At 62.2% G+C, this 14,473-nt stretch overlaps 1 protein-coding gene across 23 annotated transcripts in view; it reads left to right on the forward strand.

Moving 5' to 3' along the window:
- Positions 1-14,473, forward strand: part of HSPG2 (heparan sulfate proteoglycan 2) — a 63,950-nt gene that overhangs the window by 24,430 nt on the left and 25,047 nt on the right. For 10 of the 23 annotated variants that reach the window (XM_088136884.1, XM_088136886.1, XM_088136888.1 and 7 more), the window contains 33 exons: positions 52-203; positions 348-494; positions 591-754; positions 855-1,034; positions 1,316-1,512; positions 2,237-2,384; positions 2,911-3,038; positions 3,335-3,421; positions 3,610-3,698; positions 4,009-4,076; positions 4,702-4,842; positions 4,967-5,149; positions 5,399-5,578; positions 5,805-5,923; positions 6,065-6,176; positions 6,367-6,480; positions 6,621-6,748; positions 6,831-6,917; positions 7,085-7,134; positions 7,361-7,440; positions 7,653-7,793; positions 7,882-8,073; positions 8,772-8,810; positions 9,290-9,817; positions 10,050-10,142; positions 10,667-10,750; positions 11,570-11,662; positions 11,986-12,066; positions 12,305-12,535; positions 12,619-12,732; positions 13,864-13,991; positions 14,076-14,162; positions 14,266-14,324. In XM_088136884.1, the coding sequence (XP_087993010.1) occupies positions 52-203; positions 348-494; positions 591-754; positions 855-1,034; positions 1,316-1,512; positions 2,237-2,384; positions 2,911-3,038; positions 3,335-3,421; positions 3,610-3,698; positions 4,009-4,076; positions 4,702-4,842; positions 4,967-5,149; positions 5,399-5,578; positions 5,805-5,923; positions 6,065-6,176; positions 6,367-6,480; positions 6,621-6,748; positions 6,831-6,917; positions 7,085-7,134; positions 7,361-7,440; positions 7,653-7,793; positions 7,882-8,073; positions 8,772-8,810; positions 9,290-9,817; positions 10,050-10,142; positions 10,667-10,750; positions 11,570-11,662; positions 11,986-12,066; positions 12,305-12,535; positions 12,619-12,732; positions 13,864-13,991; positions 14,076-14,162; positions 14,266-14,324 (4,424 nt within the window). The remainder of the gene's footprint in view (positions 1-51; positions 204-347; positions 495-590; positions 755-854; positions 1,035-1,315; positions 1,513-2,236; positions 2,385-2,910; positions 3,039-3,334; positions 3,422-3,609; positions 3,699-4,008; positions 4,077-4,701; positions 4,843-4,966; positions 5,150-5,398; positions 5,579-5,804; positions 5,924-6,064; positions 6,177-6,366; positions 6,481-6,620; positions 6,749-6,830; positions 6,918-7,084; positions 7,135-7,360; positions 7,441-7,652; positions 7,794-7,881; positions 8,074-8,771; positions 8,811-9,289; positions 9,818-10,049; positions 10,143-10,666; positions 10,751-11,569; positions 11,663-11,985; positions 12,067-12,304; positions 12,536-12,618; positions 12,733-13,863; positions 13,992-14,075; positions 14,163-14,265; positions 14,325-14,473) is intronic. The other 13 variants (XM_088136899.1, XM_088136900.1, XM_088136906.1 and 10 more) reach the window with 6 other exon arrangements.

Consider the following 14,473-nt stretch of genomic DNA (forward strand, 5'->3'; position numbering starts at 1 on the left):
CCCCCCGCCCCCTCAAAACTTTGGGGTGCTGAGTTCCCCCTGTGCCTGCAGGGTGACCTTCACCAGCGAGAACGGCCGGGGGACGCTGGTCATCCGGGATGTCAAGGAGGCCGACCAGGGAGCTTACACCTGCGAGGCCATCAACGCCCGCGGGATGGTCTTCGGCATTCCTGATGGCGTGTTGAGCCTCACGCCTGGCCGAGGTGAGCTGCGGGGGGAGGAGGAGGAGGAGGAGGAGGAGGGCTGGGGAATCGTGCCCATCCGTTCCGGCCAGGACTTGCTGGGGATGAAGTCCCCCCCAGCACCTCCCTCTCGGTCTCTGAGCCTCCCTCGCCTTCCCCGTCCAGGGCCATGCCCCGAAAGGCACTTCCACATTGAAGGGACCGGCCAGTGCTTGCCCTGCTTTTGCTTCGGGGTCGCCAAAGTGTGCCGCGGCACCGGCCGCTACCGTCAGCGAATCCACCTCCGATTCGATGAATACAACAACTTCAAAGGTGAGCCAGTGGGGAGGCCCAGCGCACCCAGGCGCCCTCTCGCCCTCCCTAGCCCCCCGACCCACTCGGCTTCTGGCCTTGCCCGTTCTTCCTCAGGGGTGAACGTGACCACGTCCGATCCGCCCGGGACGCCTCCCCTCGCCTCTACGCAGATGCAGATTGACCGCGGCGCACAGGAGTTCCAGCTGGTCGATCTCTCTAGGCGCTTCCTCGTGCATGACTCCTTCTGGACCCTCCCCAAGCAGTTCCTGGGGAACAAGGCAAGGGCAGCGGGGGATGCCACGTGTCCCGGGTGCCCAGCCGTCTCCCTTGAATGCCTGCTTACCCCCTCGCGACCACTGCTCCTCATTTGCCCTGCAGGTGGATTCCTATGGAGGGTCTCTCCAGTTCTCGGTGCGCTACCATCTGGGCCGAGGGCAGTCGGAGCCCGTCCGGAAGCCGGATGTGGTCATTGTGGGCAATGGGCAGAAGCTGCTCTATTGGCTGCCGGTGCCTCCCGACCCCTTTGTGGTCAACCAGCGCCAGGTCCATTTCACTGAGGTGAGTGCAAAGGGAGCCCGGGCTGGGTGCGATGGAGGAGGGCCAACCCTTTTCCTTCAGGACGCTGAGCATAGTGTCCCTTTTCACCCTGGGAACCACAATATGTAGACGCTTGCTTGGAAAATCTGGAGGATCCCAGGTTCAGGAAACTGTCGAGGCACTCATGTGTGGCTCAAAGGAATAAGCCAAGCTGTACACTGCAGGAGGAGAACTCACTCATGTGCATGCTTCTAGTTGAGCAGAAGAGACTGGCGCCGTCTGATAATGTCTTACGCCCACAGGAGAAATGGCAGAAGGAGTCCGGGGACCCGGTGAGCCGGGAGGAATTGCTTCTCACTCTGCAGAACCTGGAGGCCATCATGATCCAAACGGTTTACGATAACCGGATGGTCACAGTGGGGCTGAGCAACATCATCATGGACACCACTACCACAGAGGTCACCAGCCTGGGTGTGGCGCATCACGTGGAGGAGTGCAGGTGCCAGCCGGGAGGCTGTGGTGGGGCTCGTTCTGGGGTATCTCTAGCACCGGCGCTTGTGTAATGTGTTTGGGGGAAGAGCGGGCTGCTGTATCATACGTGCCCCATAATCAAGTCTGCTCTGGAGTCACATTTTAGCTTACTCCCTAGTTCACTATGGGTCAAACTAATCCATCGGAGGGTCTGAACAGGGAATGGCGGGCTAATGGAAGGTCCATCCATCGTAGAGATGGGAGCCTACGGGGAGGACTGGAAAAACAGGCCACTCTAGGATTCCTCTAATCCTTGTATTCCCCCTTTCCAGCCCCCACAACCCATGCCTTCAACTCTGATCAGGCACCAGATTTTTTCCATCAAAACATTGCTCGCCCCCCACCCCCAATTGGCACGGAACGGCCATTTCGTAGACCTGTTTCCTGTGGCTGGGGAGATCCCACAAAGATCGCTGTTCCCTGTTTGCCCAGGACAACCCTGGTTGCCTGCTGCCAGTGCTGGAGATAAACATTTACCCTGAGGAGACCTATTGGGCTGGCTGGGCCACGAAACCCCCATCTAGGCCTGTCTGGGCAAGGTGCTTCCGCCCTGAGCCGTTGTGAACTACCCAGAACAAGGGCGACGCTCTGCATATTTTGCACTGACCCCTCGTGCAAACGCTGTCCGTGCTGGCAGGGGCAGATGGTAGTTGTGGTCGCTGCTGCTTTCAACTCCGCTTGTCCTTCCGCAGGTGCCCGGTGGGCTACTCCGGCCTGTCCTGCGAGCAGTGCGACCCTCACTTCAAGCGAGTGCCCGGCGGCCCGTACCTGGGGACCTGTTCCGGGTGCAGCTGCCACGGCCATTCCAGCACCTGTGATCCTTCCTCTGGTTATTGCCTGGTAAGCAAGCAAGTGGGTCAACGGTGGGAGTTGGGGAGGGGCAGGAGGGGCACTGAGGTTTGGGGATGGGGGGCTGCCCCATTCCCTGAAAGACGCTTCACACACCTGGGCCTGCCAGGGTAGATTCGGGGTTCCAAATCTGAGGTCTGAGAAGGAGCGTCGGAGAACTGCCAGGAAACTTTTGAAGCAGCGAAGCCTTTCCTGACATTGGCAAATGGAACTGTTTGGCACCAGTGCAAAAGATTAAGATTTGCTTAGCTGGGACACCCGAGTCCTTGGACTCCTCCATCACGGCCCCCCAGCACGCTTTTCTTTCTCCTGGATCTGACGGGCCTGCAAACTCCCGAAATGCAGCTATGCTGAGCCCAGGCAGGCGGCCCCCTCTGCCCGCCCGTGCGTGAAACTCTGGGCTCTTTGCTCCATCGCGAGGTCCCAGATCAAGAAGGTGACCCCCACGCCCGGGGCCGATCCAAGCAGGGTCCAGCCTCTCACAGCCGTTCCCCGCAGCTCCTCTCTTTTCGTTCAGAATTGCCAGCACAACACTGAAGGGCCGCGGTGTGACAAATGCAAGCTGGGCTTCTTTGGGGATGCCACCGACGCCACCCCGGCAGCCTGTCGGCCTTGCCCGTGCCCATACACCGAAGCTCCGCGCAGGTGAGGGGGGCAGGGCTTCGGGGGGGAAGTGCCGGGCAAATTCAGCATTAAGCTGCAGGTTGTCGCCCTTGTTTCTATATGGGTGACAGTGATTATGTCGGCGGGGGGAGGTCAGGTCTAGATTTTCCCCCGGGAAAGGAGACTAAGCACGTGGTGGCTGAGAGAAGGTTCCCGCCACGGAAGCGCCTTTCCGTGGCCACCTTCCGTTGCTGCACTGCTGGAGCTTCTGCTGCTTGCGTGGTGGGTGTCGCTGGAAGCGTGGCAGAGCCTCCCTGATGGCACTTTCCCTCTGGCAGGTTTTCCAACTCGTGCTTCTTGGATACGGACAGACAGGCGACCTGCGACGCCTGCCTCCCAGGCTACACAGGACGCCGCTGCGAAAGGTTAAAAGCCCAAAGCGACGCATCCGAAGGGGCCCCCGCGGGCAAAGCAGGAAGGCCGGAGGGTCTCCTGGGCGGCCGGGGTGCCAGCCGAAGCCTTCCTCCTCCTTTGCCCCGGGAGGCCCTCAGCTGGAGGGGTTCCTTTCGAGAGAGAAGCCCCTCACGGGTTGTGGCCCTCCCTGTCTTCGCAGGTGCGCTCCGGGCTATGAAGGCAACCCCATCCTGCCGGGCGGGAAGTGCGTGCCGGTTGCAGGAGCCCCACCCAGCGTCCAGACTCCAGGTGAGCTCCTTGGCATCCCGACAGGGCTGTTTCAAAGCTGAAGGCCCCGCGGGACTGACCGCCCGTGCTGTAAACTGTTCCCGGGGAGAGGGAGGGTGCTGGAGAAACCCCTTGTCACCTGGTCCGAAATCACTGCTTTTACTCCGGCTATGGTGGGAGGCTTCGACTGTCTTGGAGCAAGCCCGCCTCACCCTCCCGGAGGGATCTTCCTCCCCGTCCCCGCAACCAGCCCCACATCCCCCAAGAGGGCCGGTTTCAGCTAGGCCAGGGCCGAAGAAGGCGGCTCTCCTCTATCCGTTTGTCTCTCTAGGGAAAGAGCCGGTCCTCTGCGATGAGCGAGGGGGCAGGAAGGCCTTGGATGGGGCTTGCCGGTGCAAGGTAAGCCCAGTGGGGCTGGGGTAGAGCAGTCGCCTTAAGGAGAGGAGGCAGCTGGCAAACAGCCCCCCTCCCCACGTTTCAAAACACAGCGACCCGGTTCCTGCCTCAGCTGTTCCCCAAGACGGTTGCCTCTGGGCACGTGGAGCTGTTCCGGGGTTCAGCCAAATGAAGGGCCCAAATGAAGGTTTGAAATTTGGCCTTAGGATTCTGAAATTCCAAATTAGGAGGGGCTCAAATACCTGCGCATATGTGCAGACACACCGACCCACCAACCTTTGTGGCGTTGGCGTTTTCCTTTCCTAACTTCTGAATCTGAGAGGGCGCGAGATGAAAATATTGCGAAGAGTTGGCCCTGGAGAACGCGAACGCAGAACCAAACCCAAGTCTCTGTTGGGAGGATCTGCTTGGCAGACCCCCCTCCTTCTGGGGGGAACAGGGGGAGTGAGGAGACGGGGCTTCCTCCATCCTTCTCACAGCAGAGCTCACAGCGAGCCAGCAAACTGGTGGCTTGACTCAAGATGGCTGCATGAACTCAGCCGTTACCGTCTGGGAGCCAAAGGCGTGGTCCGTTTACGGAGCCGGCCACCGTTTTGGCACTCTGGGTGACCTCTGCCTCTCTCGCCAGCCCAACGTCCAGGGGCCGCTGTGCAACGAATGCGTCACGGGCAGTTTCCACTTAAGCCACGGGAACCCCGACGGCTGCCTCCGCTGCTTCTGCATGGGGGTCTCACGCCAGTGCGCCAGCTCGTCATGGAGCAGAGACCAGGTAGCGCCCCTGTGCCGACTCCTTCGGCCCACCTAGGAGGGAGCGGGGACCCCCGGGACAGGCGGGACCCCGAAGCCCCCTCCGGGGCCCTTCCCACAACCAACCACCTTGCCCCTTGCTCCAGGTGGAGCTGGCATACGAGGATGCCGAGAGGGGGCAGTTCAGCCTCGCCAACTCTGCCAACACCCGGACGGTCAGCGAGGGGATCCGCTTCACAGGGGCGTCGGAGCTCACCTTCTCTTCCTTCCACGTTCTGCCACGGGACGTCTACTACTGGGTGCTGCCCGAACGCTTCAAGGGCGACAAGGTGCGGGGCTGGGCTGAAGGGAGACTTGGGGATGAACCTGTGTCAAGAGAGGAGAGTGGGGTTGGGGGTCAGGTGGAGGCTGGGAGCGCCCTGCGCCCAGACTGACGCCTGACGTGCCGGCGTTCCCCACCGGTCGCCCCTCTGAAAGCAAAGGAAGTCCTTCCTTGAGGAAGAGGCGGCTTCTGCAGATTTTAACCCGGCAGAGGAATTACGGGGGCAGCTCTGACGCCGGTCTCTGCCCACCTGCAGGTGACCTCGTACGGCGGAGAGCTGCGCTACACCATCACACACGACGCCTTCCCCGGCTCCCCTCCACTGCGTGGCCAGCCTGATGTTCTGCTGCAAGGAAACGGCATTTTCCTGGAGCACGTGGCTGCCACGACCCCCCTGCCTGGGGCGCCAGCGGCCTTTGTGGTGCCTTTCCGGGAGGTGAGAGCCTGGCCTGGCCTGGCCACAGGTAGCCCTCGGTCGACCTGGACTTTTGGTTCATCTGCCCAGCAGAGACCACTCGGACTGGCGGCAGCAGACCGGGGAGCCTCTCTGTGCAAGAGGAAGGCCCTCCGGCCGGGGGTTTGGGTCATTCTCCTTTCTCCACCCTCAGAGAAGGTCACCCTCCTCCAGACTAAGCATCTCCCCTCCCCGTCTCGCCTTTCAGCAAGCCTGGCGTCGTGCCGATGGACAGAATGCCACCCGGCAGCACCTCCTGATGGCGCTGGCTGACGTAGATCTTTTCATGATCCGTGCCTCCTATGCTGAGCAGCCCTCGGAGACCAGGTAGGAGGGGGATATTGGGGGTCCTGAGCTCTGCCAGACCGGGGGAGCTGAGTGAGTGGCTTGTGGCGGGGGCAGCTCTCGGCAGCTCGCCCTTCATTCCTGCCTTCCTCTGGGCTGTCGTAACTTGGTTCCCTCCTACAGGATCTCCGACATCCACATGGACGTGGCAGTGCCACATGCCACAGGCTTGAACCCAGCCGTGGAGGTCGAGGACTGCACCTGCCCGCCAGGATACCGAGGGCCATCCTGCCAGGTGAGAAGGCAGAGGGGACCCTGGCATCGCTCCCTGAGCCTGGCAGAGGGCTCTCAGGATGGCATGGAGCCCCACTTGCAGTCTGAAAGCACCCAGGAAGTGGGGCAGCCCAAACCTCGCATGGCCCAGGGGACAGTGGACTTCCCACCCCCTACTGTTGCTGAGCTGCAGACTCCCTTGTCTGTTGCAGGACTGTGACGTTGGCTACACGCGCACCACCAGTGGCCTCTATCTGGGCATCTGTGAGCCCTGCAGTTGCCACAGGCACGCCACCAAGTGCGACGTGGAGACGGGAGACTGCCAGGTGGGCAGGCCAGAGGCTGGGAGCGGGAGGAGAGGGTGACCCCCTTGGCAGCGCAAGGAGGGTCCTGGGCGGCAAGCAGGCTGGGAACCTCCTCCAGCCTGGCCCTCACGGCTGAGCCGTGCCTTCCCGCTGCTCCCCAGGGTTGCCAGCATCACACGGAAGGCCACCACTGCGAACGCTGCCAGCCTGGATTCTACGGGGATGCCCAGCAGGGGACACCCAGGGACTGCCAGCCGTGCCCCTGCCATGGACCATCCTCGGCCAGCCAGTAGGTGCAACCCGTGACCTTCGGCAGCCCCACCCTTGCCACATGAGGCCCCTTTGCATTTTCCCTCCTCTCTCCCTCGCAGAGAAACCAGGACCTGCTTTGTGGACGCAGATGGGCAGCCGACCTGTGACTCCTGTACCGCGGGCTACATCGGGCGGCAGTGCGAAAGGTAGGCTGGCCGAGAGGGCTGGGCCTCCCCTCGACGCCCTGGCAAAGCCGGTGCTCAGCTCTGTCCTCGGGCAGCGTCAGGGTGGTCCAGGCAAGGGGCTGTGCGTTGGCCTTGGAGGCGGGGGGGGGGTCCGGCTTCCTCAACTGAACCCTGATCTCTCGGTGCAGGTGTGCTCCCGGCTACGTTGGGAACCCCAGCCAGGGTCAGCCCTGCACAGGTGAGCTCTGCCTCCAGAGGAAGGAGAACAGCTGGGCGATTGGGGGCTGGTCCCGCAGGAGGGTGGACTCAGTCCTGGACCGGTGAGACTGAGAGCAGGGCGGACAGAAGAGGGTGCCCCAAGTGTGACCTCGCGCGATGGCACAGAAGGGGGCCAGGGGGGAGGCAGGAAAGAACCATCCGGCCCACACCAGACCACAGCTCCTTTCCTCTACCCCTCCCACCAGATTCCAGCTCCCGGTGCCATTGCCACCCGCAGGGCAGTGTCAGCAGCCAGTGTGATGCCAGTGGGCAATGCCAGTGTAAGGTGAGGCGGGGGGAGACCCGGGAGGGCAGAGGGAGGGCCCTTCGGGCTTCCCCCCCTTCCTCGCAAGCCCACTCTGCAGAGCCTGCTCGCCCTCTCCCCTCAGGCCTGCCCCTGCTGGGCCTGATCCCCACAGGTGTCCAGCCGTGCCCCAGCCAGCCTCCCTTGCTTCCTGCCTCCCCGCTCGGAGCAACAGCCGCCTTTGCCTCCTTCAGGGCCACGTGGAGGGCCTCTCCTGCGACAGCTGCCGCCCTCACCACTTCCACCTGAGTGCGGAGAACCCGGCGGGCTGCCTGCCCTGTTTCTGCATGGGGGTCACCCAGCAGTGCACCAGCTCGTCCTACTACCGGGACGTGGTAAGGCGATGGAGCTTCCCGCCGGGGATGCGGGGGAAGACGGGGTCTCCCGACAGGCTCTCCTGAGCCGGTTGCGCTGCCCCCACAGGTCACCAGCTCCTTCCAGCCTGGAGATTTCCAGGGCTTCGCGCTCATCAACCGGCAGCGCAGCGTCCGCCTCCCGACCGGCCTTGTGGTGGAGATGTCCCCCGAGGGCCCTCAGCTCTCCTACGGCGGATTTGGGGAGCTGGGCCAGGAGTCCTATTACTGGCAGCTCCCGGACGCCTACCTGGGGGACAAGGTGAGTCCGGGTGGGAGGGCGCTGGGGTGCAGGACTCAGAAAGGATTGCCCCTCCCTGCAAGCCTTGCCGGCTGGCCAGGATAGAGCTGGCAGGTCCACGCCTCCAGTGAGTGTGCCACACGGAGGAGGCTGGCCCCAAAGGGGCATCAGGGCCTTCCGACCCCTGGCGTCACAGGAGTTCCCTGGGTTTCCCTCCAGTTTGCATTCCTCTCCCCAGCCCACGTGACAGTCAAGGTAGATTCCGGAGTCCATGCGCACGGTATCTGAACCGAGACCACAGACGGGCGCACGACGTCCCTACCTCTAACCTGGCAGGCTTCTTTCCGCCACTGTCCAACCTGCGTGCCTTTCTCATACCTAAAAGCTTCCCCTTCTCTAAAACCATCAGGGCCACGTCATCTGGTGGCAGGAAGTGCCACAAGTTTCAGCATGAGCTGCCCAAAGGCATCTTTTCTCCCCCTTTTGATTCTACAGGGGGCAGAGCTGTGGGCGTCTGGATCAGGATCGGGGGGAGGCACGTTGTGGCCTTGGGATGCTTTCTGGCACACACACACGCGTCCGTGCACACACACATACACACCCATTGGGAGTCTCCCATCAGGCCAGGGTCTGTGGGAAGGCAGCGATCGCTCTACCTGACTTCTCTGTTTCTCTTTCCTGCTTTTTGTTCCTTCTTTTCTACCCGAACCGCGTGCCAGGGGGAGACCTATTATGCCCGGATGCGTCGTGCCCACAAGGTACACTGGCACGGGCCTATAAAGGAGCAGGGCAGGATGAGCCCGAGAGGCTTTGGGGCAGCTCCTGACACCCCTGGTGTTTGGCTGAGATGCGGGGGATCCGATGCGTCTCGCTTGCCAGAGCCTCTCCTTTCGGCACCAGCGTCCTTCCAAATTTGTAGAAGAGGCTTACCCTTGCAAGGGGAGGCTGGGCGGAACGGGGCAGAAGGCCAGGGGGCACGTGGGGCTGAGACGCTGGGGGATCGGCCTTGGTGGGAGGTGCCGGTGGGGCCGTGCTTTCCCAGCGCGTGGGGCTCCGGCCGTCCCCTTCGCCCGCGGTGGCTCCCCTCGGTGGTGGCTCACCCTGCCCGCCAGAGTTTGGCAGCTGGCCTCTTGTTGCGTCCTGGCGCTCCTCGGGGACGAGGGGAGACCTTCGGGGCGATGGCTCCGGAAGGGGGGAGCTGGCACGGCCGCTCACCAGCCTCCGTCCCTCCCGGCAGAACTCCACGTCCCTCTCGGAGGAGCAGCTGAGGAAGGAGGTGGCCGCGGGGCGGATCCCCCGTCCCCTGGCCCCCGAGAGCAGGGGCAAGCGAGCCGCTCAGGTAACGGGCCCTGCGTGGCCCGGGAGAGGCGCGGAGCCTCCCTGGCCCGGAGTGTGCCGTGGGCGAGGCAGGGCGCCGCTTGGCGGTGTGAGAGTCAGGAGGGAAGGACCTGGGGAACTGTGGAAGCCCACCGCCCTCGGCTTCTCTTCTCTTCCCTTCTCGCTCTTTCTCTGCTTCTCTTCCCTTCTTTCTCTGCTCCCCCATCAGGCCCGGGAAGCCCAGCTGAGACAGGACGCCGACATCTGGGAGATGCTTTCCCGCTTTGTGGCAGAAGGTGGCCCCCCCAAGCCCCCTCCGCCGGCCAGATTGCAGAGGCCCTCTGTGGCCCGCAGGGGCCCTCCGCCCCCCCCTCGCTCTGCTGCTTCCCCAGGCAGGGCTTCTCTGCTCCCTCCTTCTCTGGCCGCCCCTCCTGGCTCACCCCCCCAGGTACATCTTTCCTGCCTAGGGCTCTGCCAGCCCCTGCTTTCCCCGGGCAACTTTGCCCCAAAGCCCTCCCTCCCTTTGAGCTGGGCTGGAGCTGAGTTGCCAGCCTGGATGGCTCAGAACATCTCTTCTTTTCCTTCCTTCCTTCCTTCCTTCCTTCCTTCCTTCCTTCCTTCCTTCCTTCCTTCCTTCCTTCCTTCCTTCCTTCCTTCCTTCCTTCTGTCCTGGGGTCCAGGGAGGTGGTCTTCCCAAAGGACGGTCCCTCGATGCCTCCAACGACCTGCTCTCCGCTTCCCAGCACCGCCTCAGGGGGGCCGAGGCCCCAAAGGTACCTTGCGTGGGGCTCAGGTTGCTCTAGGTGGTCATTCCACAGGCAAAGCGAGCGGGGCTGGGAGTCGGCTTTGGGAAGCGGTTGTCGAAGCTCCAGCGTCCTGGAAGGGCTCCTGACCGGCCCTGAGTTCCGGTTCCGACCAAGAGATGGGGCATCTCTCTGTGGGTGCAGAAGTATGGGGAACTCGCTGCCTTTGGGGCAGAGGACCAGGCTGCGTGGTGCAGTGGGGCTTGGGGACGGACCTGCTCTTCCTCCCTGTCCCTCCCTCCAAGCCATTTTCCTTTTTCCTTTCCATAGTTTGGAAGGACCCAGGAGGGAGGCAGGGAAGGGCAGAAGAGGGGTGCAGGGGGTACTTTGTTCCACCTCGAATTTCTGGAACCCCTTTCCTTGGGGGAGTCCGAGTGCGTGCGTGAAGGCGAGGGGTGGGCTTTGGTGGGCTGCGGAACGGGGCAAGCCTTGCGCCGGGGTGCGCGAGCTTTGCCCGTGCGCCCGCTGCAACTGGCTCCCCTCTTCTGTCTCAGCACCGGCTGCTCTACCGAGGGGTTTCCCAGCTTCCCGAAGGCACTCTCTACTGGGAACTGCCCAGGTCTTTCCTGGGGAACCAGGTAATCGACTGGTGCGGCTGTGCTCTGGCCCCGCAACGCTTGCTCTTCGTCCTCGGTCGTCTTGAACGACGGCCGAACGAAGGCCCGGAAGGCGCAGAGCTGTCAGCCGGGCCAGGAGCAGACACAGCCTGGCGCCGCCTCCCGTAACTTCTGCCTGCGTGGGAACCGCTAAAGATAATAATTGCACTTAGTAATATTGCGGGGCCGCTCTGTCGTCTTGGCTTTAGATAAGCGAGAGCTCTCGAGTTGATTTCCGGAGCTTTTACTTGAAGGAGGTTTCATCCAGTCATGGTTTACGCCTTTGTTTAGGTTTAGATTGGGAAAATATAAATCTATATTCTGCAGGAGCTCTGAGGAAGCTTAACTGACCAGTCCTTTTGCCCTCGGCGTGGGCATTCCTGTAACTTCACCCGCGCATCTGGAGGAAAAGCTTGCTTGCTAACCAGATAGACGCAAATCCCGTCTTGGGTCTTCTGTTGTGCCTGCTCAATTTATTGTCTGTTGTGAGGAAAGCGCCCTGGTCCAGAGAGAGGCGGTGAAGCTCAGGGTGACCCTCGCCTGGCCTACCTCGCTGGGCCACAGAGAGGATAAACTACCTGCTGGGTCCAAGCAGGTGGTGGTGGCGGAGGTCGCCTTGAGCTGCCAGGACAGGAATCTTCCCCAGGGCAAACGAAGGGGTGCTGGCGGCCGAAATGCCACGCCTCGAAGCCCGCTTCCTCTCGTTCCCGGCCGGGAGATCGGGGTGGCCGGTCCAGAAGCCCACCTGGCGTGGGGAGCGAATGAGTGAGTGAGCCGAGGCTTTGCGTCTCGTCCTTACAGGTGGGCTCCTACGGGGGACGCCTCCGCTACACCCTTTCCTACGCGGCTGGAGGGAGAGGCACGCCACTGCCTGATGCAGACGTGCAGATTACCGTAAGCCGGGGGGGCTCAGAAGGGCTGGCCCGGGGGGCAGGTGGGAGCTCTGCTCCAGGACTCCCCGTTCGTCTTTATGCTGCTTGCAGCCTGAGTGTGGGGTGCCTGGAGAGGGGTTGGGGGCAGTCGGTTTGTGGCCCAGACAGAGGCGAGAGGTGGGAAAGAGCTGGGGGGGCGCTTTCCACAAGCCTCCCCCTCCCCATCTTGGGAGAAGGGATTGGAAGAGGATGAGGCGGCGGAGAGGGCAGGGCGGATGCGGTGTGCTGCTTGGGGGCCTGCCCGGCTGCTGTGGAAGGCCCTGCCTGGCATTTTCTCTCCTTCAGGGCAATGACATCACCCTGGTGGCCTACCTGTCCGAGCTGCGACCCCACGAACGCAAGAGTTTCGAGGTGGTCTTCCGGGAGGTGAGGCTTGGGAAGTGTTGCCTGACAGCGGGGAGGGGGGCAGGCATTCCTGCACCCTACGCAGCTGCCCTCAGCGCGAGGGTCGAGGGCACCGGGTGGAGTCCCAGCTGGGCAGCCTCTTTCGCCTCTACGGCCGAGTCGTAGAAGCAGCCCAGCGGTCGCTGCCGGTCCTGCGCCCGGCCTCTGCCCTGCCCCTTCCTGGGTTCAGCCTGCCTCCTTTGCCCCCCTTGCTCCCCAGCAATTCTGGAAGCGGCCAGACGGGCAGCCGGCCACCCGGGAGCACTTGATGATGGCCCTCGCAGACCTGGACGAGATCCTAATCCGCGCCACGCACTCCACAGACATGTTTTCGACAGGCATCGCTGGCGTCAGCATGGAGACCGCGGTGCCCACCTACACCAGTCTGCCCCGGGCTTTGGAAGTGGAAGAGTGCCGCTGCCCCCCCGGATACCAGGGCCTCTCTTGCCAGGTGAGCTGAGCCGCTGGGCCTGGTGGGGCTTGGAGGCCTCGTTGAGGGCACTGACGGCTGGCTTCCTCCGTTCTCTCCTGCAGGACTGCGCTGCCGGCTACACCCGCACCGGTGGCGGGCTGTACCTGGGCCACTGCACGCTGTGTGAGTGCAACGGGCACTCGGAGTCCTGCCACCCAGAGACCGGCACTTGCTCGGTGAGCCCCCTTCTTGGCTGGTGCCCATTCTCTGCCACTCCGCAAGACACGTGGGCAAAGAGGGATGAGCAGGAATGTGTGACTTGTCATGGCGGGCGGCGGGGGTTGTTGGAGGGAGGGACCCTTTGTGGTCCTACCAGGAGGAGATCAGAGGGCCTGACTGGGATACTCCACGCGCCTGGCAAGGGCTCAGCCCCTGAGTTCTCACTGAGAAACAGAAAAGTTGGCTTCCGTGGCACGACCAGTGCTCTAAATCTGGCACTGAATCTAGCAGCCGAGAGAAGAATACACGGGGCGGGTGAGGCAACTGGGAGTCGGAGGAATATTTTTGCAGTGATGAAACTGCCAGTTTTGGATGTCCTGCATCCATTTATTCTGTTCTTAATTTGGTGAAACGGAGCTTTTTTTAATGGACATTTTATTTTGGAAAAAGTCGCAGTGGAAACTTATGGGTAGGTTGGCTTCCGCTGTGCCCTTTTCAAGTCTCTTTTTGCTCTGGGTTTCTGTTCCCCCTCCCCACAATGACGGTCCTTCCTTCCTTCCTTCCTTCCTTCCTTCCTTCCTTCCTTCCTTCCTTCCTTCCTTCCTTCCTTCCTTCCTTCCTTCCTCCCTCCCTCCCTCCCTCCCTCCCTCCCTCCTCTTTCTATATCCTTCCTTCCTTCCTTCCTTCCTTCCTTCCTTCCTTCCTTCCTTCCTTCCTTCCTTCCTTCCTTCCTCCCTCCCTCCCTCCCTCCCTCCCTCCCTCCTCTTTCTATATCCTTCCTTCCTTCCTTCCTTCCTTCCTTCCTTCCTTCCTTCTTTCGTTCCTTCCTTCCTTCCTTCCTCCCTCCCTCCCTCCCTCCCTCCCTCCCTCCCTCCCTCCTCTTTCTATATCCTTCCTTCCTTCCTTCCTTCCTTCCTTCCTTCCTTCCTTCCTTCCTTCCTTCCTTCCTTCCTCCCTCCCTCCCTCCCTCCCTCCCTCCCTCCCTCCCTCCCTCCCTCCCTCCTCTTTCTATATCCTTCCTTCCTTCCTTCCTTCCTTCCTTCCTTCCTTCCTTCCTTCCTTCCTTCCTTCCTTCCTTCCTTCCTTCCTTCCTTCCTTCCTTCCTTCCTTCCTTCCTTCCTTCCTTCCTTCCTTCCTTCCTTCCTCAGCACTGCCTGCACCAGGCAGCTGGGGAGTTCTGCGAACGGTGTGCCCCCGGCTACTATGGAGATGCTACCGCTGGGACCCCCGAGGACTGCCAGCCGTGCGCTTGCCCACTGCCAGATCCTGAGAACCAGTAAGCCGTCTGCTCTCTTGGGGAGGGACGGGCAGGAATCTCTCCCAGCCGGACCTCAGGACGCGCGCTCTTTCTTTTCGGCAGATTCTCACGGACGTGCGAGAGCCTGGAGGGAGGCGGCTATCGCTGCACCGCCTGTGAACCCGGTTACACCGGCCAGTACTGTGAACAGTGAGTGCGTCTCTCCCTGGAAGGGGGCGGCAGTTCTCCGGACCCTGCGGGCGAGAGCGCAGGGCCTCCCTCACTCCCAACGGGTCTCTTCTTTTCTCCCTAGATGTGCGACCGGTTATACGGGGAACCCCAACATCCGCGGACAGAAGTGCGTTCCTCTGGGTGAGTGAGAATGCCGCAGGCCCCGGCTTGGTAGCTGGGAATTATCACTGTACGAAAGGGGGGAGCTGAAGGCCCTGTCTTTCGCAGTCAGGAGGTGGGGAGCTTAGCTGCCCCCTCGCCTCGGACTCTCACCCTTCCTGCCCCTTCTC

The sequence above is a fragment of the Python bivittatus genome, unplaced genomic scaffold (assembly GCF_059951505.1).
Source record: "Python bivittatus isolate LINGU-HERP-01145 unplaced genomic scaffold, Pbiv_v1 ctg000090_np1212, whole genome shotgun sequence".
NCBI lineage: Eukaryota > Metazoa > Chordata > Lepidosauria > Squamata > Pythonidae > Python > Python bivittatus.